At 37.3% G+C, this 27,970-nt stretch overlaps 3 protein-coding genes across 3 annotated transcripts; 1 reads left to right on the top strand and 2 right to left on the bottom strand.

The window, feature by feature from the left end:
* Window positions 1-414: 414 nt before the first annotated feature.
* On the top strand, window positions 415-3,284 carry LOC130728094 (mannan endo-1,4-beta-mannosidase 6). Its single transcript, XM_057579435.1, is given in 6 exon segments — window positions 415-797; window positions 1,156-1,236; window positions 1,239-1,358; window positions 1,829-1,951; window positions 2,099-2,310; window positions 2,821-3,284. Coding segments are annotated over 6 exon segments (1,209 nt in total). The 5' UTR covers window positions 415-527; the 3' UTR covers window positions 3,224-3,284.
* A 94-nt stretch (window positions 3,285-3,378) lies between these two features.
* Window positions 3,379-7,413, bottom strand: LOC130728093 (serine/threonine-protein kinase STN8, chloroplastic-like). The gene is made up of 5 exons (XM_057579434.1): window positions 6,748-7,413; window positions 5,842-6,015; window positions 5,167-5,571; window positions 4,446-4,805; window positions 3,379-3,901 (listed from the first exon to the last, which is right to left on the bottom strand). Exons 1-4 carry the CDS (start codon window positions 7,309-7,311, stop codon window positions 4,455-4,457), a joined length of 1,494 nt encoding a protein of 497 aa, XP_057435417.1. The 5' UTR covers window positions 7,312-7,413; the 3' UTR covers window positions 3,379-3,901; window positions 4,446-4,454.
* Window positions 7,414-7,938: 525 nt separating this feature from the next.
* On the bottom strand, window positions 7,939-12,010 carry LOC130728092 (serine/threonine-protein kinase AtPK2/AtPK19-like). The gene is made up of 7 exons (XM_057579433.1): window positions 11,863-12,010; window positions 10,285-11,234; window positions 9,869-9,951; window positions 9,651-9,771; window positions 9,379-9,552; window positions 8,937-9,044; window positions 7,939-8,520 (listed from the first exon to the last, which is right to left on the bottom strand). The coding sequence occupies exons 2-7, from the start codon at window positions 10,951-10,953 to the stop codon at window positions 8,221-8,223; spliced, it is 1,455 nt and encodes a 484-aa protein (XP_057435416.1). The 5' UTR covers window positions 10,954-11,234; window positions 11,863-12,010; the 3' UTR covers window positions 7,939-8,220.
* Window positions 12,011-27,970: the final 15,960 nt, after the last annotated feature.

Genomic DNA, 27,970 nt, shown 5'->3' with positions numbered 1-27,970 from the left:
AAACATGCATTATTAGTTAAGAAGACTTGAACTCCATTGAATAATCTAGAAGTGTTTACGGTAAAAATAAAATAAATAAATAAGTAAATAAAAACTAGAGGTGTTTAAACTCGCGGACAAACTCGCCAAGTTGGCCCATGGTTCCGATCGCCCCCTTGCCTTTTTTTGACTCTCCTCCCCCTGCAGTGTTATCATTCTTAGACACTGACAGGGGGATTAGTTAGTTAGTTTTGTTTTGTGTTGTTGCTTTGTTTCTTTTCGTGTTTGTTTTTGAATTCTTTAGCACTAAAAAGAAAAAGCTATTTTGAATTTCTATTTATAAATATGTTATAAATAATGTACATATTTTCAGTTTATTTGACAGAAATCATTGGAGTAGTGAGAGATAATTACTACCATTTCTTATGTTTCGTATCGTAACTTAGTATTTTCCATTTCTTATGTTGGTCAATCCATGTGCTTGTTTTCTTAACCATGACACTTGAACTTTTTCTTTTTACTTTTTGCTTTCTTACTAAAGGAGTGAAATGGGGGATATGGAAGAAGATGAATGGCAGATGGTGCAGAAGAAAGGAAACCAATTTGTGGTAAATGACCAACCTTTCTACATCAATGGATTCAACACCTACTGGCTGATGGTGTTTGCTGCAGATGAATCCACCAGAGGAAAGGTCACTGAAGTGTTCAAACAAGCATCCTCAGTGGGCATGACAGTTTGCAGGACTTGGGCCTTCAATGATGGCCAGTGGCGCGCCCTGCAGAAATCCCCATCAGTTTATGATGAAGAAGTCTTCAAGGTGCTCCTTCATTCTCTTGGAATTTTATGTAATCTCACACTTTCTTAGTATAATGAACTTTTTGTTACTTCTGATTGAAGCTTACGAAGAGGGTTAGAGACCAACCTTATAAATTGTTTGCTTGTATGCTTTTCCATGGTGATTAGTTTTAGATTACGATACAATCAAATGGTGCCTGTTTGGAAATCATTCTACAATTGATTTTGAAGCCAGAATCAACTCTAAGGAGAATCTTATGTGAGTAGCTTCTGGGTTTCATAATTGATTATGACAAAACAGAAGTTGATCCAAACATGTTGTGTTATTTTCGGTGCAACTAGTTTCCTCATGTTGTTCCCTTTTACCATTGGAGCTGCAGGCCCTGGATTTTGTGGTGAGTGAGGCAAAAAAATGCAAAATCAGGTTAATATTGTCATTGGTTAACAACTGGGAAGCATATTAGCATATGGTGGCAAAGCACAATACGTGAAATGGGGAAAAGATGCTGGTTTAGACTTGACTTCTGATGATGACTTCTTCTCACATCCAACTCTTAGAAACTACTACAAGGCCCATGTTAAGGCAAGTTTCTTTTCTTAGAGTTTCAATTAGTTCGTTAACATGTTATTTAGTTAGTTAGTTTAATAATATTAGTTTGAGTTGGTTATGATGATATTGGTGTGTGTGATTGTAGTATAAATTGGTACTTGCATCTTCTTAGTTGTATCTTTTCATATATATGGAACCTCCTTGGTTTCCTCCCTCACTTGAAGTTCTCTCTTCGTCCCTCTCTCTCTTTCTCAATCTCCCCATTTTACTCAAACATTTAAATATAACAAGAGGTCCAAACCACCATGGGTTATTTTGATTTGGACACTGGAGTTAAGCAAGTTTGTTATGTGCTGCAATTTTGTCTAAACAAGTTTGTCCAAACCACCATGGATCATGAGCAAGTTTGTCTAAACATTGCTTCCTGCTCATGATCCTGCTGTTTTTCCTTCTTATTTCTTTTGCATTCCTCAATAATTAACAACACTATATTTTCTGTGTAGACTGTGCTCAATAGAGTTAATACATTCACAAATATGACTTATACGGAAGACCCTAGAATTTTTGCTTGGGAGTTGATGAATGAGCCTCGATGCTCCTCAGATTCCACAGGTGATAAGTTACAGGTTTGCCCCTTAGAATCTTCTTCTGGCTTCCAAAACAGAAGTGAAGGGCTGAAAACAAAATATATACTCTGCCTTTTCAAGTAGCATATAACCAATTCACATCAAACTAATAATTAGAATTCCACTTGAATATATATATATTTCTAGGATTGGATACAAGAAATGGCATTCCATGCTAAAAAAATTGATCCAAAACACATGGTGGAGGTTGGATTGGAAGGGTTTTATGGCCCTTCAACACCTCAGAGAGTTCAGTTCAATCCAAATACTTATGCTCAACAGGTTGGGACTGATTTCATCAGGAACCACCAGGTTCTTGGTGTGGACTTTGCTTCTGTTCACATATACGCTGACTCTTGGTAAGCTGTGTTTAGCAATAATATTGTTTTGCTTATATATGTGAAGTTTTCATAAAACTGTCTTCTTCTCTCCATCCATTTATGCAAACTGTTACATTCATACCAATATCATATTTCATATGCATTTGCATACTTATCTAGTCTGTTATAAACACTTTTTGTCTTAACTCTTAATAATGTATTTGTTCATCCAATTTCCTAACATTTCTGGTAGAAGTATAATATAAAATCATTCATGTGTATTTATCCATTAGTTAGTTGGTTCATGACATGGAATTAGAGTCTCTATAACCAAGTCTAAAGTTCGATCCTCGCTGCCCCGCTATTCTAGTAAAAAATTGAATTTCAGCATACAATATGTGAACTTGTGCATTGTCCATGCTTCAAGTTCAATGTCAACCTGGGCATGTTAGAAGTATAGTATAAAATCATTCATTTTTTATACCCAACAATTTAAGCTTTTGGGTTAAATGGTACATGACAGTTTCTAACTCAATTTCCTGGTTGAAGGATTTCACCAGAGTCTTGGATGGAAGCTCACATAGAGGATGCTGAAAACTATCTTGGAATGCCTATTGTTTTTTCTGAGTTTGGTGTGTCTTCCAAGGATTCTGGCTACAATTCAACATACAGAGACACAGTAATCAGCACTGTGTACAGAACCATCCTAAACTCCACTAAGAAAGGAGGGAGTGGAGCTGAAAGTCTTTTGTGGCAGGTTTTCCCTGATGGAACAGATAACATGGATGATGGGTATACAGTTGTTTTCTCAAAATCTCCTTCCACCTCAAGTATTGTGCCCCTTCAATCCACTAGGCTTGCTCTATTCAACTCCTATTGCACTTCAAAATGCCAATGGAGTTGTAAGAAGAAAAAGGTAGTGGAGAGAATACTGTATCATGATGAACTCTAAAAGCTTCAAATTGTAAAGAAATGGCCCTTTGAAACCATGCATGAATAAGTGTGATTCACCATATTATATTGATGTCAGTAGTGTGTTTAATTTCTAGGGCCATGCAAGGTTACTATCTTCACTGTAAAAATTATATACATACATTTGTATCATCATGTTGATAAAATAAATAAGGCAGTAGTGTACTCAATAAAAGTAGCATTTTGTACGAATACACTAGTCAAATGGAAGCTCCAAATGCAATTGAATACATATCTCATCTTAAAAGTAATTTCATTGAATATGTAAAACACCACAACGTCACATATCAGAATGCCAATATATTATGGCTTCCTTTACTTCTATATTGTGTTTTGAGCCTCGGCATTACAAGTGAGGTCCACTGAACATTCACCTCTTGAAGAAAAATTTTATGAGAAGGTTGATTCCACCCTTATAAGGCACTCCCTCCTGAATTTTGAATAAGCCACGCACTGACTTTAACAGATAGAATAGAAGGAAGATGCACATTTAGGTTGGCAAAGTTTCCTTCATATCTTCCAAACTCCTCTGGCTTAAACACAGAAAAATTGGAACAAAATCCTGAAACTTATTGCAGTTAATTTATGTATCAGTTGGTCTTCAAAATCCTGCCTTTGTATCCATATCATATGAGCTTCTCCTGAAGAAAATAGATGTCTGTAATAGTATTGACAGAGAGACATCAAAAGACAGTGATATGGTTCTTTCTTACACATCAAAAGAACTAAAATAAATATGTACATCATTCTGAATGAATATATCATCAATAATCCAAACTCCAAAGCTAATAGCAACCTATTATCATAGATTTAACACTACCTTTTTGAATGACAGTTTTTACCACAGCTAATGGTGAAAAAGGCAATGCACATATATAAAGTGCCAGTGGCTAGGATAAGTGATCCTCTTCCATCGCATTTAGAGTTTATAATTTTGCTCAAACTTTTTCTTAAAAAATCAGAAAGATCGGCCATTAATAACCAAAAAAATGCGCAGCCCGATGAACGAAAGCTCCCGCAATGAGCGAGGTCCGTGGAAGGGTCTGACCATTTGGTCTACTGAAGCACCCTTACCTTGTCTTTTACACAAGAGGCTGTTTCAAGGGCTAGAACTTCAGTCACATGGCAACAACTTTTTACCGTTGCGGCATGAATAACAAAAATAGGGGGAAAAATTTAGAAAATGGGACATATATACTTACATAGGAAGTTCACTTTGTACTTAATCTTAATTTTGAAAGCACAGCAGCTGCCTGATCACCACCGAGAAGGAAATAAGGATGCCTCAAAGCTGCAGCAGCGGATAAACGTCCTCTTCCTTGAGAACCTCTTTTGGAGATAAGCTTTGTCGCCAAGTCCCATCCTCTACCAGAGTCAGCATCTAGAATTTGGAAGTCAGACTTGATGCGAGTTGAGTCCCTCCATTTGTTCAAATCATATCCGAATGTTTTTATTTCCAGATTGAAATTCTTCAAAGTTGCTGGAGACCTCAAGGCTGGTACTGCCATTTGCATGAGTACAATCCCAGCAGAATACATATCAAACAGGTCGGGACTATTTAACTGCAACAAAAATCACACAACTCCCCTTTAGCAATCTTAATATATTTGGAACATACAGCGTAGAATACTGCATAGTGTTTGCTTGAAGAAAATGACTCCAGAAAGATTAATTAGTAAATGGTACCACAATCTGTAAATTCTGGTTCATGCAAAAAATATAGGAAAAAGAAGACTATAGGCTTAGTGAGATTTATAAATCCTAGTGAAGATATTTCTTACTTAGGAACATTAGGTAAAAGACTCCATTAGAATTGATTTTGCCTTTAGAATCAATTGTTGAAGGTTTTCCAAACATACAGATAGTGACACCCCATAAAAGAGCCTTAATTTGGACAATATAAATAGGATATAGAAATAAAACCTGCCACAAGATTGGTGAAAGTAAAGCTGCAATTGGCTCTGATGGAAGACTTGGTGTTTCTTCTGGTAGCACATATAATTCAGGGGGGCAGTAGTCGCGATCCAAAGGCGTAAAATCAGGAGCGTAATTCTTTCCAATCCTTAAGTCAGTTGCTGCACCAAAATCAATGAGTTTTATCTGCCCCCGTTTGGTAACCACCAAGTTAGCAGGCTTTACATCCCGGTGAACAATGCCGGTGTTGTGAATTTTCTTCAGAGATGTAATGATCTGGCGCATTATTTGCTTGATGATCAATGCATTTCGTTTTGAAGAGTCTACACCTTGCAAGGCGCGTTGAAACATGACAGACTCTAAGTTTGAAGGGAAGTTGCGATCAGCCATGTAATCAGCAAGAGAAAGGTTTCCCTATGATATGGACAACCCTGCAATTAGTGTATAGAATAGTTGATGTATCTTAAAACATACATGATGCATATCTGCATGTTTTAATTTATGCAATTCATTTCCAGGAAATCAAGGGGTATACCAGACTCCAAGGATAGAGTTATTTTGTATAAATTCATCATAACATGTAAAGACATAATGACATAATAGTTTAGGACTGTATGCATTATTCATAGGTAATTTATGCCCATAATTTGTGTAATAGTATTATAGGAATATCAGGTAGAGTACCTCAAACTTCCAAACAAGCCATTTTCCACCTTTTGTGAACTGTGAACTGCTTTTATCGGCTACAAAACTTCCAATGAACTTAGCACATGTTTCAGGAGCTGCTCTAGAGAGTCTGTAATTGAACCACTCCTCAAAATCACCAAATTCTTCAGCCCCTTCAATTCCAACCTTTACCTGCATGTTCCATCAATCAGCTCCTGAACAAATTTAACAGGCTTTCTAATTAAAAGAGAAATTGTGCAAGTCAGTTAATACGTTTGTAATTTGTACCAACCACCAAATAAAGAGGGAGTTAAAATATTTGAACGTTTAGATATCTAATTTTCTCTATATTATTAAAAGAAGAAACAACTGAGTAAAAAAAAAATACAGAACAGAAGATAAACAGTCCTCCTAAATTAAAGAAATTATGGGGAGAGTGAAAGGAGGAAATGCAGTCCTTTTCTATATAGAAAAAGTCCAATTTCTCCATATTAACCGAAAGCAGGACGATTCAGTGCATGTTTGGAAATCACTCTACAGTGGATTCTGAGTCTAGAATCAATAATGTTGAGTACCTTATGGATTTCAGAATTAATTCTGGGGAAATAGAAGCTGGTCCAAACATGCTATCATTATGTTCATAAAACTGATTGAATTTCCTAATTAAATTCCCCTTCCTCTTACATAACAATGTAGTATTGAATAGCATTACATAGTATTTTCCTTTTCATGTTTGTGGTATGAAAATATACTATAATGTCAGAATCACTTTTACTCGTTGTCAGACGCAAAAGATGCAGGACAGAAGCAATGGGTAACAAACCATTGCAGCTGATGCAAATACTAGTAGATAAGAAACAAGCCCAGTTAATATCATGAATTTTGTTTTGTCCTTAGATTTGAATATATTAACTCAATTATTACCTTTTTAAGAATGACTTTATCCTTATATTTGAAATCCAACTTTGTGCCTCTTCCACTCTTTTGCACCCTCTCTTTTACATCTACATTCTTTGGCACCAAAACACCTGAATAAACAACACCAAATGACCCTTCTCCCAGCTTATCTCCAATCAGGAAATCAGTCCTCTTCAGATTTCTCCTTCCTGATAAACTGTCCAAAACCAATTGCATTGGAGCCAAAAAGTATGCATCAATGGCTCCAACAAGAACACCTGGCCTTGCAGTTAAGTAAGCCCATGCCATCCCAGCCAAAATCACAAACCCCCACCTCTGCATGTCTGATAAGTCTTCATTTACACTCTGAAACTTCAACAAGACAGATTTGAATACAGGAAACTGGTCCAAATAAAAAGTGCTCCCCATCAAGTCTTTGGGGATGCTATCAAAAATTGCACTGCACTTTGCTGAGTTTCTGTTATTTGTTAAGAAAGAAATGTTACATGGGGAGGTGGGTTTCAGAGGAGAGAAGCAGATTGTGTGATTGTGTTGAAGTGTAGTTGCAGTTGTTGGGAGCATGGAAGCCATGGTCCAGAAAAGACAATGCTGTTCTTTGTCAGCAATATTGGTTGGTTCTTTCTCTTAAAACTAAATAAAATAACTTCAGCAAAGGTAGCTCTTGGCCATCTATTTCCCATTACTTTATCCACCTTTTCTATATATTTTCTTGGTTCAAAATTACCTGAAACCTGATCCAAGAGTTTCAAACAATTTGATAGTCTATAATATTAATAAGAAAAGGAAAATCAGTAGAAAAGAAATCAAGTGTTCCTCATAAACTGCTGTCTTTATTTTTTATTTTGATAAGATAACAGAAACCTTGGGAGTTCAAGGATTTCCTTGGCATGTGGATGTATTTTGTTCTTAAAGTTATAATTTAATAACCAAAACTTCAAAATAAAAATATTTGTTGTAAATGTTTTAATAACTTTTTGTTTTAAGTATTAAATATAATTTAAAGTTTTTAAGAATAAAATTTGCATAAAAAAAAGACTAAAAGCTAAAATCAAATTTTCCTGTTACAAATTTGATGAATCATCTGTTAAACATTTATGTCCAAATTATAAAATTGGTTATGAGCAAAAGTTACTTCCAGCGCACTTAAGACTAGCAAATAAAGATGAGCTCAGCTTTTTATGTTAAGATACAAAGGTGTATAAAATAAAGCAAGTTTATTTCTCATTGTCACAAGTTTAAGCAAGGTAGCTCTACGCAACTATAGAGCCTCCAAGGGACATCAATAAACAACTAAACCTACAAAGTTCATACAACTCCTAAGACACAAGGCAATGTATCTTCTAGTTGACAATTCCAGTGACAGTTTACCACTGTTCACGCATCCAAATACAAGCAACTAACACTAACAAATTAGAAGTAAACCAGTGTCATAAAAACATGTGCATGAATCTTAAGCTAAGGCCAGTGCAAGCTGTCAAGTTAGCATGCAGGACTATTCCTTTGAAGAAAAGAGGCGGCAGGCTTCACATAAGAGAAATCCTTGAAGGGATTTACACCATTTGGGCTGGCAGCTGGGGAGTCAATAAGAGACATATCAGTCCAGCACTTATCAAAGTTGGCAACACAGTTCCTCCCAGCTACTTCTGGCCGGAAGCTTGGTTGGATTTCGCGAGCATCCAGCTTCTTCCAATTGATTGGTTTGAACCATTTGTGGCCTTTAATTTCCTCAACCCCCTTGAGCCCACAACCTAAGCGCTTACTTGCCTCCTTTGTTAGCAGCTGCAAAACAGATAATCATATCATTTAATGTTGAATAGAAATTAGCAATAAAATAGTAGGAAGGCTCAATATAGGATTTGAATCCAGACATTGACATATCATGTAAAGAAGAAAAGTTTTCTGCAGCATATCAAGAATAGATTAAATCTATCAAGAAAAGTTTGAGCCTTTTGAAGTCGATGGAAGAAAAGCTTCACAACACATACTTTAGTAATCATGCTTACTGGGACCCTCAAATGTAAGGAAAATGACACATCTAGTTATGCCTAAACTGACAGGAGTATTTCACAAAACACAAATGTTATGCAGTGCTTATTATGTGCCAAATAATAATATCCAATTTCAGATGATCATGAGTTTGCGTGAGGAAAATAAGATAACCAAAGGAAATATCTTTTTTGTGGACTAGTGATTACCCCTTTCAACAGTGCATGGGCTTCACTTGACAAAAATGCCGGCAGCTTAATCTTGTCTTTCACTATCTTCTGCTGAATTTTCTGACGGTTCCCTCCACAGTAGGGCGGCTGCAGGGGAATTGAAACAAAAAATAAACCATTTAGCAACTCTTAAAGGACCTAAGTAGGTAGCATGTCATGGACAGGAAAAACATGAAGTTTCATATGTGCCATGATTAGCACAAATGTTCAATCATCAATGTATGTCTGACATAGATACAGTGTGTTTTACTTCATAGCTTGAAGCAGCCATATAAATTCACCAAGAAGATACAGTATGTTTTAATCCACATGTAAGTCACACAGAAAGACCCTCCTACGGTCCTACCCGCTGCAAAGAATCATCTAACTATGAAGGTCAAATAAACCAGTCATACATATTTACAAGAAACAAGACACATACCTTTCCGGTAAGCATCTCAAACAGCAGGACACCCACACTCCACCAATCGGCAGCCTTATCATGCCCATTGCCAAGAATAATTTCAGGTGCCATGTACTCTAATGTACCACACATCGAATTAGATCTCGTACTTTCTTCAAATTGTTTTGCTAAGCCAAAATCAGTCAACATAACCTAATAGAATAACAAATAAAACTCAGGTCATTTACTCCACAAGTACAAATCTGGGATAAAGTCACTATGGAAAATATGAGGGAGGGAAGAGAGAGTACATGGCCATCAGCATCCATAAGGATATTTTCAGGTTTTAGATCCCTGTGCATGATTCCCTTTGAGTGGAGATGGGAGACTGCAGAAACAATCTCAGCTGCGTATACACGTGCTAGATCCTCTCTGAATATTCGAAGGTAAAAAGAATAGAGCCTGACGTTAACGCTGCAAATTAAAAACAGAAACAAAAGATACAAAAATACCCAAAAGATAAACATACCTGAAAAGGCCCTGGTGATAAAGCTGAAAGAATAGATGACCCCCATTTACGAAATCCAGCACAAGATACAATCTGTATTTTGTCTGAAACAACATATACAGAACATAACACTTTCAATTTCTATTCCAGAGATCATTTGGCTTTAAAAGTAAATTAACAAGATAAAGCAATTTACTGGCAAGGAACACAATTCTGGAAATAATTTTAAGAAATAAAAAAGTTCACCAGTAAGGCTTAAACTAACATATTTATCGCATTTAATTTTTTAACAGATATAACAACAGACAGTAAAGTAGGAAGAAATCAAATGAAAGTGGCATTGCATTATAAAAAAGCTATATTGTTACAGATAAACCATCCACAAAGACAGAAGATTAAAAGAAACAAAACCTTATCACAAATTTGAAAGTAAATACCTGAAAAGAGTATCTGAGTTGTACAATATAGGGGTGCTCTATCTTTGTCAAAATCTCCCTCTCAGCGTTCATGTATTCAGCATGGTTCTTTTCCACAATTTTGTCCTTACGCATAACCTTCATAGCATATATTTCTGAAGTGCCCTTTTTCCTCACCTGATATACTTTTGCAAATGCACCCTGCCCCACAACCTTCAAAACTTCAAAGTCTTCAATGCTAACTTTCTGGATCTCCATGAGATTCCTGTCTTCACCTTCCAAGGATTCCTCGATGATAACATTGTCGAGGGAAGATTCGTCAATGTCTTTAATGATCTCCCTAGTAACATCCACTACTAGTTCCAATGAATCCTCAGCCTCATGTATGGTGAGTTTGCTAAGCTTAAGTGATTGACTGACACAAGCAGAAGGGCCAACCAGAGAATGTGAGCGGGTATAAATAACTGCCGGCTCATCATAAACCAGCTCGCTCAACTCATCCACAGGCTCACCAGTGGCAGAATCAATGTTATTGACTTCTACTGTAAGAGGACCAAAGACATCAGAGAAATCTAGCTCAAGGTGATCTGTGTTTAAACTTTCAGGAACATTTGCAGGAAAGAGCAGTTGAGTCTGTAAAGGTTTGCATAAACCAGCAGTAGTCAAACTAGAAAGCTGAGAGGAAACCATTTTTCACCACTCAATGGAAAAGGGGTCTAAGTATGCTGTGCTGATGACCAAACTAATAAAAACTACAGACTAAACACCCCGAAGGTCCCCAATACCCCCACTGCTGATGACTTCCTGTCAATGGCCTGAATTAGGAGAAAGTTGACAAATGCAAATGCAGTTCCCAAGAATTTCGGCAGCAAGCAGACCAAAATCCAGCAGAAGTTGTTCTTGTTTCCCGAGTTACAGGAAACCAAGTATGCTCCAGTGGTTGCTGAACTCATGAAGATCCAATTGGCAATCTGCATTTCAACACACCCAAAACAAAAAAAAGTTCAACAGAATGAAACAGACAAAGCACACATAACAACAACTCCTTTTGTTACCATCCATAACCGAATCTAACTCATAATAACTGCCATAAATAAGATATCAAATCAAACACTCGAGATGACATCAAATTCAAAACAAAAACACAATCTAAGGGTTTCAATTATTTAACCTCCAAGCAAGTACTATTACATAATTTTCATGCATAAAAACATCAAATTCAGTTCTAATTATTAACAAAACAATTTTTTTTCAAAATTGTTTCTCAGTGATCCTAGAATGTTTGTCTGTAATTGAAGAGGGATACATGACAGATTCAAAACCAACCCTTAAACAAACAACCATCTACATGCAGTAAAGCAGATACCAAGATCTAACTAGCATATTATCAAATTCAAACCCCAGATGGAAAAAACACGAATCACGGATCCCAAAGCACAAAACAAAATCTGGGTAATCATTAAAATTCAGATCAACAACAACCTTAACATAAAAACCTAACCTTTATGTCTAGTAAAGTGAATAAAAATCGAGACTTTGAAATTGAAACCAACTTAAAAATCGAGAATTTTTGCGAGGAAAAGAGAAAAGGGTTGTTACCTGGGAAGGTTGCGGGGAAGAGCGAATGGGGAATGGCAGAGAAGAAGGTGTAATTTTCAGGGAGAATTTTTGTGGTGATTTGCAATCGCGTCGCCACTTATAGCATCGTTCAAGGAAATTGATGGTTATCATCTTTTGTTGTTATTCTTATGTGTACACGTGGCGGTGTGTGAGTGGGTGAAGACCGGGTAGATGTTGGGCCCACTAGTTTGCATGGAGTAGAGATAATGAGAATCAGAATATGCTGTTATGGTGTGCTATTTTTTAGTTAAGGCACACTTTGCTTTTTGTTTCAGTTTTTCATGGTTGGGAGAAAAAAGAGTTTGGGAAATTAATAATTATTGACCACACGAAAGAGTAGGGAAAATTTTATCTTGTTAGGCCTCATTCCGGGTGATTTTTTACTTTATGTTTTGAAATTTGTAAAAATTAAAAGTATTTTTTTATTTTATAAACATAGTTTAAGTTTTATGTGATTTTCAGTTTGAAAAAAGTTGTTATTAAACCACCTTATGCTCTGATACCACCTTATGCTCTTTCTAACCATTGTTTTTGCTAATGATTTATTTTTTGAACTTTTTGCTAATGATAAAGGGGAGAGTATTAAGAAAAAGTAAAAACTAGGTACATAAGTCTAATCATGTGAGGGCAGACCAATAAAATTTGAAACTTAAGTCTACGTTTCTGAAAAAGATAGGGGGCTCTCACAACATGTTTTTCAAGAAGATTTTATTTTACTCTTCTTATCTTAAAGTTCTCATCCTAAAAACAAAATGGTGCCCACTAGGGTGGACTACTTTTAAATTGGTCCCCCAGTGGACCAAGGCCTAAGAACCGTTGGATGAAGGAATCTTAGAATATTCTAAAAACGGGTGGTTAGGATTGAGTTAATGTAAAAAGGATAAAAACGTAAAACTCTCGTTCCCTTCTTCTCCAACTTTCCTCTCTCAAAAATTCACTCTCCATCCAACCCGCGGTACAGGGCAAATGCCCATAATTCCACTAGTCTCCACGATTTCACTTTTAAACGGTGGTTCTCTCCATTTCTCCATGGTTGAACTCTGATTTGGGGCTGGAGATAGCGGACACGTGAAGAAAATTTTCCAGCATCACAATCACCATCAATCGCCAAGACAAAAACCTCAATCATCCATACCATAATCCATATCAACAACAGGGAAAAGGGAAGAATAATAAACATAAACTCCAAACCACCAATTTCAAACCCTAGAACCCATATCGGGATAGAGTGGAGGAGAACCTTAACCCAAAACCCATATTTTCATCCTTCATCTGTGGTGAAAAGCCCTTCTATATGAGCTCAGAGATCGATTGATTCAAACCCAAATCGAGACCTAGGTCTCAAATCGCAAACCCAGATCTGAGTTTGATTCGAACGCAGATCGCAAATCCAGGTCGCGTCAAACATTATGGAAAGGGGAACGGGGTGGTGGTTACAGAGTCAGTGATTGCAGGGGAGGGTTCTGGGTCAGGCGTTGGGGTGGGAGTTTCCGGGTCAGGCTTGGGTGTCGGGTCGGGTTTAGTTGTGGAGGGGAAGAAGGACGCCGTCGGCGAAGAGTTCATCGACGGTGGTGGCGGTGGTGCGGCCGGAGAGAAACTTCTCAGATGAAGAAGGAAGGCCATGGTGGTGGGGGCTGCTGCCAGAAGAAGAAGAAATTGAGAGAGATGCTTGAGCGTGACTGAGGGTTTCTGGTTTAAATTTTTTTTTAGCTTTTGTAAATTACTAATATAACCATGGGTGCACCGGTGGACCAATTTAAAAATAGTCCACCCTAGTGGGCACCATAAAAAATTGGGAGAATGTTAAGTTCAACCTTTAGATCCCTACTTTGCAAATCTCATGTTTTGAGTGATAATATTTTTGAATATATTGCAATACAATCATTTTGGCAAACAACTATTTATCGAAACTCTATTACCTCAAACTTTCAGGAAATATATGACATGCTCTATTAACGTCTAACGTTATAAGTCAAGTCTGACGAAAGTAACGTCTACTAGATTAGCCAATCAACCAAAGAACTTCTTGTCTATGTAGTTTGGTGTAACACCCCGATTTCGGTGGCGTCACTTTAGTAACCAAAATAAACTTAATGCGGAAAAACGTAAATATTTTGTTTTTCGATAATAACTAAGACAAGACTGAAATAAATAAAACCCAAATGCGAAAGGCAACAGAACTAATATACAATATATATAACATCCCCCGCTGTAAGTAGCGACCTCGTCACGAGTAACCTCCAGTGACGGAAAGTAGAAAAGTGTAACGCCCGTAGGCAAAATGTACAATCCCAAAAAGTTAGGTCAAGTGTCAGCAACACAAGCCCTCAAAAATAAGAATAAGTCAGAGCTAGGACACTAACACCCAACCTTAGTAGACTCTAAACACCCATTCCCCATACTTCCATCATCGACTCTCATCTGGTCATGCATGAAGTCCGGGTCCACGTCGAAGGCTCAGTAGTAGTCATTTCGCTCCGGGTCTTCCCCGAACGACGAAGAATCACGAAAGAATCCATCGACGACATCTGACAAACATACATAGCCCCCAAACACAGGTAGCACGTGCAAGGGTCAACTTACGGAATATAGTGTAGAGAATACAAGACAACAGGTAAAATATAAGGGGTATATATATGTTGTATATATACATATAAGTTCTGCATTGTCTACCCTAAGGTTTAAACATAGCATGTTATCAAATCTCTAGTACAATTCAATCATCAAAGCACATACGATATTTATCAACATCTACTCATCAAAACACATAACGATGTTCATCCACATCAACTCATCCAAATCCCCAACGAATATAATTATAGTGCATGATATGTCAATGCAACGCCAATCTCGACAGTTCTGGAAGAAGTAGGCTGGGCACGATCGAGTCGGTCCTAACACTGGCATTGTGTCGACCATAACCCTCGGGTGTCACTTACAACCTTGACATAGCCGGATCAGTCCTAACCCTGCGGGTCGACTTTTCCCTCCGCTATGCCCGACAATCAACAGGTCGATCCTAACCTCACGGTCGATCATATCCCCCGTCGATGTCCGAAGTACCCGAAGGCATAAACTGTACCCGAAGGCATAAACTGTACCCGAAGGCATAAACGGTACCCGAAGGCATAATCTGTACCCGAAGGCATAAACTGTACCCGAAGGCATAAACTGTACCCGAAGGCATAAACTGTATCTCATGATGATCTCCAAATCATCCGACTCATCTCTATCCGATGGTCAACACTGCTCAACGAGCAAAGAGCATCAACATGCTCGGAAACTACCCGTTTCCCGGCTTATCTCTCAGATAGCCCAACAACACAACTGCTCCCAGAGCACAAGAGTATCAACATACTCAAAACCTCTCAATATCTCAACACTTGGATCCGACGACACTTCTCGTTTTCCAAAAACTAAGATTTGCATCCAAAGCTTCCTTTCGAGCTTATTATCTTTATTTAAAGATTTAGAGGTTGTTTAATGTCTTATGAGTTTTCTTTACTAAATGATATTCTTTTAGTCTTATCGCAAATCCTATAAGTTCTCAGGATCTCCTAATCCCCAAATGACTCCAGAGAATGTCTCGATCCATAAACACCATAACAAGGCCCGAATCTCATTCGTCCTATCAAACTTTCTCAAAAATCTCAAAATAAAATCGGCATGACCTGCCCGCTATTCTCACTGCTCAGAATCACAGATATGAGTGCAAGACATAGTTAAATCAGTACAATCTACAACTTGTCATATATCAACACATTCTAGAATAATCACTTAGCACTTAGCACATAAAGCATGCATCACACATCCTAGATTACCCACATAGCACATAGCATGTAAGTCAATCTCAAAAACATTCAGTAGATAAATCATCTACATTGTCAGCCGAAGCCTCAGAAAACATTTTACCAGTCAAACACAAACAATGCATAAACAATAAATCAAGTCGAATTCATCGACACCTAAAGCATTAACTAGCAAGGTAAGTTGCCCTTACCTCTAGTTATTCCAGCGTTCTCCTCAAACGTTCCTTCACAATGAGCTCCTTGATCTTCAGGAAATTCTTCAAAAGAACCTTTAGAGTAAACCACAGAATTCCATCAAAATCTATCGGAAACTAAGCTATCAATACTCACTAAAGTTACACGAAGTAGTGTATACTCTGAGGTACGATAATCTAGCGCGAAAGGACAAGTTTTTGAAAAAGGAATTTTCCCCCTCCCCCTTAGGGTGCTCGGCCACTATTGGTAATTGTGGGGTTCGATTTTTCTTCGATCAAACTTGGTTCCTATGCTATCATTAGCCGTAACTAAGGGTATTCTAAACTCGGAAAAATTATCGGATCGAAAACTGTCGCAGGGGCATTTTGGTCAATATTTTTAACTTAGAATTTCAAAACTGAAATCCCAAAAAGCAAATTTGACAGGGACGTCACCAACGACGTTTATGACAACAAATCCTACTAGCACTAAGCTAAGGCGATAGTTTTCAGCCTAAAGGTTGAAGCTTTACTCCAAAAATGGGTATTTAAGGCATAAATTGATTCCGGCGGAAATCCGGCGACATTACGGAAAATCTAATCCGGCAGAAGTGATCTTGGGCACGTAAGGAAGATGTTTAGAATCAAAAATGAAATATTCAGGATAGTTTTGCAAAAACCTCAAAACTATCAGCTCAGAAAAGTCTATAGAAAAGCTATGGAAAAAGCGATCAGAGGTAAGGATTAGCGACTATACCTCGAAACCTTGAAGCAGCAACTGATTAATCAACGATCAAGCAAGGATTGAACAAAATCTTCTTCTCCTCCTCCCTTATGCAAACTCGCGGCCTCCTTGGGGAAAATGGGTAAGATATTTGTGTTTTTTTCTCATTCTTGGCTATATATAGAGGTTGGAAAAACGCGGTAAAATGAAAGTTTCGCGAATCTGATTTTTCCGGCTTCATTCTCCGTGAATTCTAAGATATGTTTTGGCGAAAGAATTCCAAAACTAAAATGAGGTCTCCTTGTATTTTTGGTAACTAATGCAAAGTCGGTGTAAAACTATTTTACCCGATAAGTTACTTTTTGCATCGAATGTCGGAATAGGAAACTCCCTTCTGAGGAAAGATTGAAATCATCAAGAGAAATGGGTGTACGCGTGTAGAATCTTCATTTGATGTTCCGAATAGAAAAAGTCCTCATAGTCGGGTGATTCTAGGGTTTTGAAATACCAGGGTTTCGGTTTCGGCAAACTTCCGATGATTGGAATCGGACGTTCGTAGATCCTAGAGTTTCGCCTTGAAACGATTGTGATATATGGAAAAAGAGAAGTTCTAACATTTCTCTGAAGATTTTTGGAATTAACTTCCATCGTGCCTAAAAGTGAAAACTAGCTATATACTAGGGTTTCTGACCTAGGTTTAAGCGTATAACGATCGTGCTATAACTTTTATCGACTTTGGTACAATCCTTAGACTTTTCCTGAACTTTCTCCTTCATAAATTTATTTCATTTAGTAAACTCTAGTTCAGGTTTCCCTTCACGATACATCAACCCTAATCGTGAATAGGATTATATTTACTTGGCATAAGTTTAAAAACTTGGGCCTTACATTTGGTCTGATGAAACTTCATTTTCTGAAGTCTACGTGGAAATAGCTAAATAATTCAAAGTGAATCACGTGAGCTACAAAAGGCACATCATACAAAGTAAAAGTACAACAACGTTGTCATAGATGTCACATGAAATAGCTGCATATCAATTGCAATTTTCACTCAAAGAGTAAAGATCCACTGCACAAAGCTCCACTGCTACCACTTCATTGCCACCACCACCATCACCTCCACTGCTACCGCCAATACCACCGTCACCACCTCTACCATCACATCCACCACAATCGTTCACCACTACCATTGCCACCGCCACGACCACCATCACCACCACCTCCATTACCGCCACCACCACTTTCATTGACAGCACCACGATCACATCCATTGATACCACCACCCTCCACCTTCCACTACCACCATCCTCACCATCACCTCCACCACAACCGTTCACCGCCACCATCATTGCTACCGCCACGACCACCGTTACCACTACTGTCATCACCACTACCACCTCCGGAACCACCACCACTGCCATTGCCGCAAACTCTCCCTCGTAACCCCCATTACCATCGCCTCCACCATCACCACCACTACCACCACCCCCACCACCGATATCAACCACCTTCATCGTGACTACTGACAATAGGTAGCACCGACCTCTGACCCTCCACCATCATGTCGCTTCAACCACCCAGTGCTGTAAATTTATTAACTAACAAATATTATTTTCGTTTATATTTAAATGTTCGGGAAGAGAAGAAACATCCATATCAAGGAGTATAATTAATTTTGTTAATTTTCATAATAGTATTACTTGTTTTCCATTTTAACCTTTAAAATGTACTTTTATATTTCCTCATTTAATACTCTACAGGGGTATTACTTGGAAAGACATCAATTAATGTTCTCTTGAAATTAATGTTCTCTTGAAATTAAAATTAATGTTGTGCGCGCCGGTGGACTTAGATGAACTTAAAGATGCTGTTTGGGAGTGTGGATCAAACAACAGTCCCGGGCCCGACGGTTACAATTTTAAATTTATTAAGGAGTTTTGGGGGCTAATGAAGGGTGATATTTTAAGTGCTGTTTCTAATTTTTTGGCTAGTGGCGTGTGGCCCCGTGGGTGCAATGCATCATTTATCACGTTAATTCCTAAAGTGGATAGCCCACAACAACTTAATGATTTCAGGCCTATTTCTCTTATAGGTTGCCTGTACAAGATAGTTTCCAAAGTGCTGGCAAATAGGCTGAAGGATGTGTTGGGTAAGGTCATAGACGGGAATCAATCAGCATTCTTAGAGGGTCGAAACATGTTTGACGGGGTGATTATTGCTAATGAAATAGTCCATTATGCAAAGGTCAGAAGGAAAGGCACACTATTATTCAAAGCTGATTTTGAGAAAGCATATGATACAGTTGATTGGGGTTTCTTGAGATATATGATGGCTAGAATGAATTTTTGTGACAAATGGGTTAGGTGGATTATGAATTGTCTCTCTTCAGTTACGGTGTCAGTGTTAGTAAATGGAAGTCCAACCACAGAATTTCCAATGAGGAGGGGGGTGAGGCAAGGTGATCCGATTGCCCCATTCTTATTCCTTATTGTTGCAGAAGGTTTGAGTGGGCTTATGAGGAGTGCTCTAGGGGCGGGAAATTTTGTGGGATATAGATTGGGGAGAGAGCACGAGGTGGAGGTGGCAATGCTTCAGTTTGCGGATGACACTCTAGTAATTGGGGAGGCTACAAACCAAAATGTGATTACACTCAAATGTATATTGGGATGCTTTGAGTTAGCTTCCGGGTTGAAGATTAATTTTTTCAAGAGTAGTTGTGCTGGAATTAGAGTTGCGAATGAGCAAGAAGCGATGTTTGCCTCTATGTTGAATTGTAAGATTATGTCTCTTCCCTTTGTGTACTTGGGAATTCCGGTTGGAGGTAATCCAAGAAGGAATGTTTTTTGGCAGCCTATACTTCGCAAGATTCGGAGTAGATTGTCGTCCTGGAAGCAAAAAACATTGTCATTTGGAGGTAGAGTATGCCTTATTCAGAGTATTCTATCAGCACTTCCATTGTTTTTTCTGTCTTTCTTTGTGGTACCAAAGGGGGTGGTTAGAGAGGCTACAAGGCTCATGCGGAGCTTCCTCTGGGGAGGTGATGGGGATGGAGTCAATAAAATTGTGTGGGTTAAGTGGGAGGATGTTTGTAAACCAAAAGGGGCGGGAGGTTTGGGGATTAAGGAGTGGGGAATTTTTAATAAAGCGTTGCTGGGAAAGCTGAGGTGGAAGTTATTGAATGATAAAGAGAGCCTTTGCAGTAAAATAATTTGGTCAAAGTATGGTGGTCGAGATATGCCAGGGGAATTTGGCGTGAGAAGTGGGGATTCCACTTGGTGGAAGGACTTGTTCAAGGTATGCTTCGATGATTTAGGTGGCAAATGGTTTAATGATGGGATACATAGGAGAGTAGGGGAAGGTGATGCTACCAGATTTTGGAAAGATACTTGGTTAGGGCCTTAGGGGACAGCCCTTTAAAGTGTCGTTTCAAGAAGTTGTTTGGCCTGTCGATACAGAAGAATAACTATATAACAGATACGGGGAGCTGGCATAGTAATACTCGGGCCTGGGATTTCAAATGGAGGCGAGTACTTAGTGATAGAGAGGAGTGTTTGGAGGATGAATTGAGGAATGAGCTTCGCAATGTGGGGTTGGTGGAGGGTAAAAAGGATCGGTGGGTGTGGGGGGCAGAAAGCGATGGTGTGTATACTGTGCGTTCTGCTTACAGGTTGCTTCAAGGGCCAGTGGCAGGGGTGGTGGATCCGGTATTTAAATTAATTTGGGGTTGTGCAGCACCTTCTAATGTTCGTGCATTCTCATGGAGGGTTGTTCCTGGCCGAATTCAAACAAAGTGCAATCTAAGGAGGAGAAATGTATTGCATTTGGAGCAAGACGTTTGTTGCTGTTTATGTCATGATGCAGATGAGGATTTGAATCACTTATTATTTAATTGCCATGTATCTGCATTAATTTGGAGCTTGTGTTACCGGTGGATTGGTCTAAGTACAGTATGTCCTGGTGAGTGCAGAAATCATCTAATGCAGCACTCTTATCCTATGTTCTGCAGTAAACAAAATGATTCTTTTAAGGTGATATGGGTTGCTAGTATATGGTCTACTTGGTGCTGTAGGAACAATATAATTTTTCGTGGAGGCCATGTTGATGTTGATAGTATATTGAGCTTGATTCAGGTCAGGTCTTGGAAATGGCTTAATGCAAAGCATCCTGGGTTTGTATCATCATTGTTTGAATGGATTTCAAATCCTCTTTTATGTTTGGCTTCTTTGTGTGTGTAAATTATTGTCCAGGAAAGGCTACGTGGAGGGGTCAAGAAGGTGATGAAGTGGTGGCTGTTTATGAAGAATTGGATGTGGAATTAATGTGTGCTTATTTGCGTGGAGAGGGATGCAAAGTTAATGGCAGGGAGGCTTGCGGTTTGGAGATATTGGGTAGCTGTGCTGCTCTGGCTCTTATGGAATGGGGTGGGTTAATGGATTTTAATTACTTTGTAATCTTCCTTGGATATTCACTTTGGTTTTAGGAAGGGGCACTATTTTTCCTTCACTAGGTTTTCCCAAAGGGGTTTTTCCAAGTAAGGTTTTAATGAGGCTTTTTTTGTAAACCTTTCTCCTAAGGAGGTAGTAGGTTAGCTTTGGTAGTAGAAGGGTACTTTTCATTGTATATGCTTGTAACTTAGTTTTTCTTTTTCTTTTTTCTCTTGTATTGAGTTGAAGTAACTCTTGTACTTCTTTTCAATATAATTCATATTGCTTATAAAAAAAAATATAAGAACAAAAAAATTATTCAAAGTGAACAGTTAATAAGAAACAGAGGTAATAACTAGTTGAATTCCCGTGCACTGCACGGGTTACTTTATTAATAAATTTGTGTAGTATTATCTTTTTTTTAAGTTTTGTAATTTTAATTGTACAAATATTTTTTAAATAAATTTTTAATTGCATAAATTTATAAATGTTTGTTAGAAATATATATTTAATGAATTAAATCGTAAAAAAGAGTTTAGTTTGTTTATGAATTTATATATTAATATTTTCTTAAAAATAATAGATGTTAATGTTAATTTGGAAAGATCTTTAGGTTGATAATTTTACGTATGATATTTCAATTTAATATCATAATAATAAAAGAAATAAAATTAAGGGGTTAGAATGATAAACTTGCTTGGTAATTATTTTCATAATTATCAATATATAAAATTGGCGTGACCTGCATTTATTCATAAGAGTAGCCCGTTTTGTCGTTTGTTGACATGTTAAGTTCCGTAGATGAAGAACAGAGGCTTGATTTGCTTGTGTGAACATCTTTTAAAAATAAATATACATTTCTTTTGTTGAATTTATAGTATTTTTTGGGACATCGGAAAGATAAATTACACTTGCGAGAGATTGATCTTGAAACCTTTTTAGCACTTACCACTTAAGCTAACAAAATATGATGAAAAAATGAAATAAAATAAAATAAATTAAAAAGTAATTAAGTTATTTTCTTAATTTGATTTTCTAGGATAAAGTTTATTTTTCGAAAATGAAACATATATATATATATATAGGGGATGTATCATATGAGAAAGACTTTCTTATGTGAGAAAGATAAGAATAAATTTTAACCACTAGATTAAAATTAACGGATTAGATTAAAACAGGTTTCTAGTGAGTGACGTGCTTAGGCTTTCTTCCTTTTCCTTATCTCATGCTCTGAACGGAGGCACTCCTCATCGTGCTGCCGCCGCTGCTACTGTTCATCGTTCAGTTGCATCGTGTCGTCGTTGTAATCATCCAAGCGGTGAACGACGCCCCTTTATTTATTTGTCCTCTTCATGTTTCCTCATCTTTGTTCATCACAGCTCTACTGCAATCGTCCAGTAGTTCCATAGCCAATTCGATTGCTACGCAAATCCCCATCAAGTTTTTCACCTTATGGTTCGCAGAGGTGCCATTGCAATCGTTTAGCTGTGACAAGAAACTTTACAAATTTTGGACCTTAAAATTCCTCAAATGAATTAAGGGATGAGAAGGAGCACCACTACTTGGACGATTGCAACGACCACACGACGCAACTGAACGAGCAGGGGAAAGTGATGGAAACGACTGTGCGTTAAGTGTCGTGGTTCACCGGTGAAGAATGATTGCAGCGACAATTTTTCAGATGAACATGTGTAGAACGTGACAGAGAATATGGTGGTTTAATGATGTGGTTTGAAGTAGAAGGAAAAGGAAGCCACGAAGATTGAATTTCTAAGATTAGGAAAAGGATTGAATTTCTTGGAGAATGATCAACAAATAAGGATTTGGAACAGCAGTCGTGAATTGGAAAAATAGGGAAGTGCCGCAGCGCATGAATTAGGAAAAGGAAGAAAGGCATGTGACTCACTAAAAACCTGTTTTAATCTAATCCGTTAATTTTTATCTAGTGGTTCAAAATTATTCTTATCTTTCTCACATAAGTAAGTCTTTCTCATATGATACACCCCCTATATATATATATATATATAATGTTGAGAAACAACTCCTCTCAACATGGGTAAAGTAACCAAGTCAACAAAAAGCTGGCCAAAAATTCAGCTACTACAACAAAACCCTACACCACTAAAAAACCCACAAGCATGTAACCATGCTTTAACACCCAAATCAACACTCCATAATGTCAACGTCTACACCTCTAGGAGAGTCCCCATTTGAAATCGTAAACAACAACAGGTTCAACCGGATGAGATCCTATCAAGCCACACGACACCTACAAAATAGATCTAACCCAACTATGCATACCAAGGAACCCAAGATTCTAGGTTACTTGACTATTTTTAAAATAAGGTAGAGTTTATTGTATAGGATTACTTTTTGGCAAAGGAAATAATTATAGGACTTCAAATTCGAATTTTTAATAATTTTTTTAATAATAATATTTGTTGTTTTTTTAAAAGTGACATTGGTTGTTAAAAGTGTTAAAAATATTATAATTTTTATGTTCTTCGTAAATTTTTTCAATATCTTTTTAGACTAATTTTATTTAAAATATAGTATATAAGAGTTTTTTTTCGAAATGAATAGTATATAAGAGTTTAAATATGCTTTTAATCGTAAGACCTTCCATATTTCCTTCTAATGGACATGTTTTTTAGAAATAAATTTTATTAGGGTAAAGTAAGACTTCTTTAATCAGAAAATAAATCGGATTACTCTCCTCAACCCATGCATGAACATAATTACATAAAGCTAACTTTGATATACAGTTTGCCACCACATTAGCGAACAACTTCACATGAACCAAACTGCAGGAGGCAAAAACTCAACTAAGATCCAAAAAATCCTCCACAATCATCCGCGAGTAGGAGCGTGATGCCACTGGTGACTTGCGTCTATCCTTCAACAAAAGACTACCTGTTTCAAAAACCAGAGATGAAAACCCCGATGGATAGCAAATATGAATATCCCATTTCAAGAACAGGCTCTCGGCTAGCATAGGATCCAACGTAAGTCATATCACGCTAAAGTCATGATCTAACTCTAATAATCGATTATAATTAGGCAGAAGCCAGCAAAATACATGATATATTTTGTCTAATATTAACACTTGAATCTATTTTTTTTAATAATTGTTAAAGAATTGAATTAAGTAATCTCATATATTTTGTCATTTATAAAAAAATTGATAGTATATTTAAATCATTTCATATAATTTTTAAGTATTATTTAACAAATACCAAAAACTCAAAAACATAGATTTTTTAAAGTGAATGATTATGATGTTAGTATGAGACATAGATCACATCTATAAATTAAATTAAATCCTAAAGTATAATATTATAATATTGAAATCGTTCATGGTATTGGAATTGAAAAAAATTGTATATGGAGAAATAATAGACCTTGGAGACAAATGTTTAAAAGATTAGTTTAGAAGATAAAACACACTATCTCATGGGTAAGAAAAGAAAATAAATATGTGTTGACGTCATTCGCTAAAAGGCGAATAAGCAGAAGTGGAGAAAAAAATATGTGTATAGGAGAAAAGGATGTGAAAGTCTCTATCTCATCAACTTTTAAAATATGATATCAAGTCAAATCTAGTAATTACGATCATATTGATGATGATTTATTTAGTCCGTTAATTTAAGTTTTGAATTTTAGAGAATCTTTGGTTTTAATTAAAATATTTTCTAATTTACTAATGAATACTTGTGACGTTCAGAAAAAATAAATGAATACTTGAATTTTAAACTTCAATATTTTTTTCACCAAAACAAATTTGAATCTTTTTCAAATTCGAATTACATTAAGTTATAACCTTCCTTTTATAGCTTTCATATTTATTAATTATTATATTTTAAGTGTAAATAAAAATAAAAATATAATTATGTTGTAAATAAAAATATTCATTAATTAAAGGCATTCATGTAAAAAATTAAGTTAACAAACAAATTAGAATTTTCAGTCTAACTATAAAAAATATGAATTTTTTTTATGACTCATGAACCAAGACTCGTTTAAGGAGAGAGTTATAAACCTATCTATTTTATTATCAAGATGAACATTCATAATATAATAAGTCATCCCTGTTTTATAGAGGTGTCTAACCCTAGATACATAGATTTAGAATTCCTCATACAAACTTAATCCGCCCATAAAAGTGGGTGGGTCACCTAAGGCTGTAAAAACATATATCGCTATTATGAGATAAATAATACATGAATCGCAAACATGACGTAAGAAATACATAAATAGTGTGAGACCACCCATTTATGGAATATGGTGATTGAGTCATGATTAATGGTTCGCCAAATGTGAGATGGCTCACGTGATAAGGATTTGTTCGCCAAGTAACCGGGGTCACACACCAGGCAGTAAGACCGCTCGCCGAGTAGTGCTAGAGTCGCCCAATTAACAAAAAAAAAGTAAATATGAATTTCATTGTTCATATAAATTAAAGTAAATCTAGAAGTATGAATTAAGAAAGAGATAATTCAGTTATAGTTATTCCGTGAAAATATTGAAAAATATGTTGCACTTTCCATGTGTTAATGAACATCTAAAACAACACAAACCAACAAAAGATCAAAATTTTACAAAGAGAAAGCAACAATACTCATAATAGTGAAATATGAAGATGAAGATTTCGGTTGTGAAATGCGAAAGTAAAATATAAAAAGAGGAAATATTTTATTTTTGGCACAGATATGTTTTTACAAATAAAATATAAATAAAACATTCACAAATATTGCACTTTTTTTTTTATATATGATGGACATATTCAAAGTTAAGAAAAAATAAAAAATTTACAGATGGATGAGGTGGATATATTTTTTTTTAATACATATTTAATATTGAATATGTATTCAAAGTTAAGAGAAAACAAAATCTTGCATATTTAATATTGAATATGTATTCAAAGTTAAGAAAAAAAAAAGATTTTGCAGATTTAATATTGAATAACAAAATTTGTATATTTTTTATTGGGATGATATGGGGGTTTCAGATTTAATATTGAATATGTATTTAAAGTTAAGAAATAAACAAAATCTTGCAGATTTAATATTGAAAAACAAAATTTGTATATTTTTTATTGGGATGATGTGGGGGTGACACGTGACAAAACCTTATAGAAAAAAACCTTTCTTTAGTATATTATATAGATATAGATAGATTTGTAAACTAGAAGTAGCTTTTAAGTTATAAAAAATAAAAAATTGACAAACAACTTTTATTTTTTTTCTCAAAGCTCTTATTTTTCACTTTTACATAAAAGTAACTTTGAAGACAAAAAAAAAAAAAAAAAATCGAACCAAACACTACCCTAGGTATTATGGTTGATTAACCTAATAGTAACTTGATATGGCGGCGCCGACTATGGCCAACATGGACAAATTTTGATTCTTCTCAATTTCTCTCCGTAGGGATCAGAGACCCTGTCTACTTGTGATTGGTGCCTCTGAAATCTTGTTTTGGTTTTTTCTCTTCTCGCGTTGGTTCGTGAATTTTTCTGCTGGAGTTTTTTTCCTGCAACCTTATGAGGAACATGGCCGGAATGGCATACGAAAACTTGGAACCAGACTTTGACCTTGATGGCGACGAAGGAACCGTGATGGACATTGGCCCGGTGGAGGTTGACCCGGATCTGGGGGTCAACGACTGGCTCATAGGCAAGGTGTTATCCCCTCACAAAGTGGAAGCGGGCATCTTCAGGAGCGTGATGCTCCGCTTGTGGGAGTCCAGGAACTGTATTGAGATCAGGAATGTGGGGTTTAACCTGTTCTCCTTTCGTTTTGCAGCGGAAAAGGATAAGGAGCTTGTGCTCCGATCCGGCCCATGGCTCTTCAACTGGCACTTGATTGCACTGAATAACTTTGATCTCACGGTGAATCCGACAAGCATCCCTCTTACACGAGTCCCCATCTGGGTCCAGGCACACGGGCTCCCATACACGATGAGGACGGAGAAAATGGCACGGTCGCTGGGGGCGAAATTTGGAGGGTTCATGGAGTGGGACAAGTACGAGGCTCGCCGGTATGGTGTAAGCTTGCGCATCCGAGTTTGGCTGAACATTGCATCACCGCTCAGGAGGGGGCAGATGGTGGCTGGCCATGGAGGTGCTCCGCTGCGGGTATCTTTCAAGTATGAGAAAATTGTGAACTTTTGTTTCCGATGTGGAATGATTGACCATGTGACTGCTGATTGCGCGCTGCCGGATGATGGTACTCCAAACCGGTTTGGTATGTGGCTACGCGGGGAGGTGGAGCGTCGCCGCGGCAATCGCCGGGACTATCGCCAAGATGATGGTGACCTGCCGGAGGATAATGAGGAGTTTGATGAAGAGGGCCAGCATGATGGGCTCGGATCCGAACCAAATACCAAGGGGTTGGTCACGGGGACAGAAGATGAAGGCAATACAGGGAAGAATCCGAGTGACAATATGCATGTTATAGAGGACCAGAGGAACACGAAGAGGACAAGTGATGAGGAGGGCGAAAAGAATCAGAGGCCAGGAAAAGAAAAAGCTGGTAATGAGTACATTTTTGGAAGCCAACGTGTGCATGGGAATAATAGCCCATGGAAAAGGCAGCCGAGAAATAATGCAAGAGGGATTCATATCCGTGAAGGAGGGGGAGCACAAGATGAGAACGAACACAGGAAAAGGACCACCATGTCTTCTTCTTTGTTTGGCCCGCAGCACACCGGGTTTTCACCACCTTTGAAAAAGCAAACCACTGATTCTGGATTGGGGATGGCGGAGGCTGTTGATCAGCCCCGCCCACCTCAATGAGGATCCTAGCTTGGAACTGTCGGGGGCTTGGGAACCAGCCGGCAGTTAAAGCCTTGAAGAGGCTTGTTCGTTCAAAAGATCCCGACGTGGTGTTTGCTATGGAGACAAAATGGTATACGACAGAGGCAGCAAATCAGAGGGGCATGGGAGGGTTGACAAACATT

Source organism: Lotus japonicus, chromosome 1 (genome assembly GCF_012489685.1).
Source record: "Lotus japonicus ecotype B-129 chromosome 1, LjGifu_v1.2".
NCBI lineage: Eukaryota > Viridiplantae > Streptophyta > Magnoliopsida > Fabales > Fabaceae > Lotus > Lotus japonicus.
This window is presented reverse-complemented; position numbering and strand designations above follow the sequence as displayed.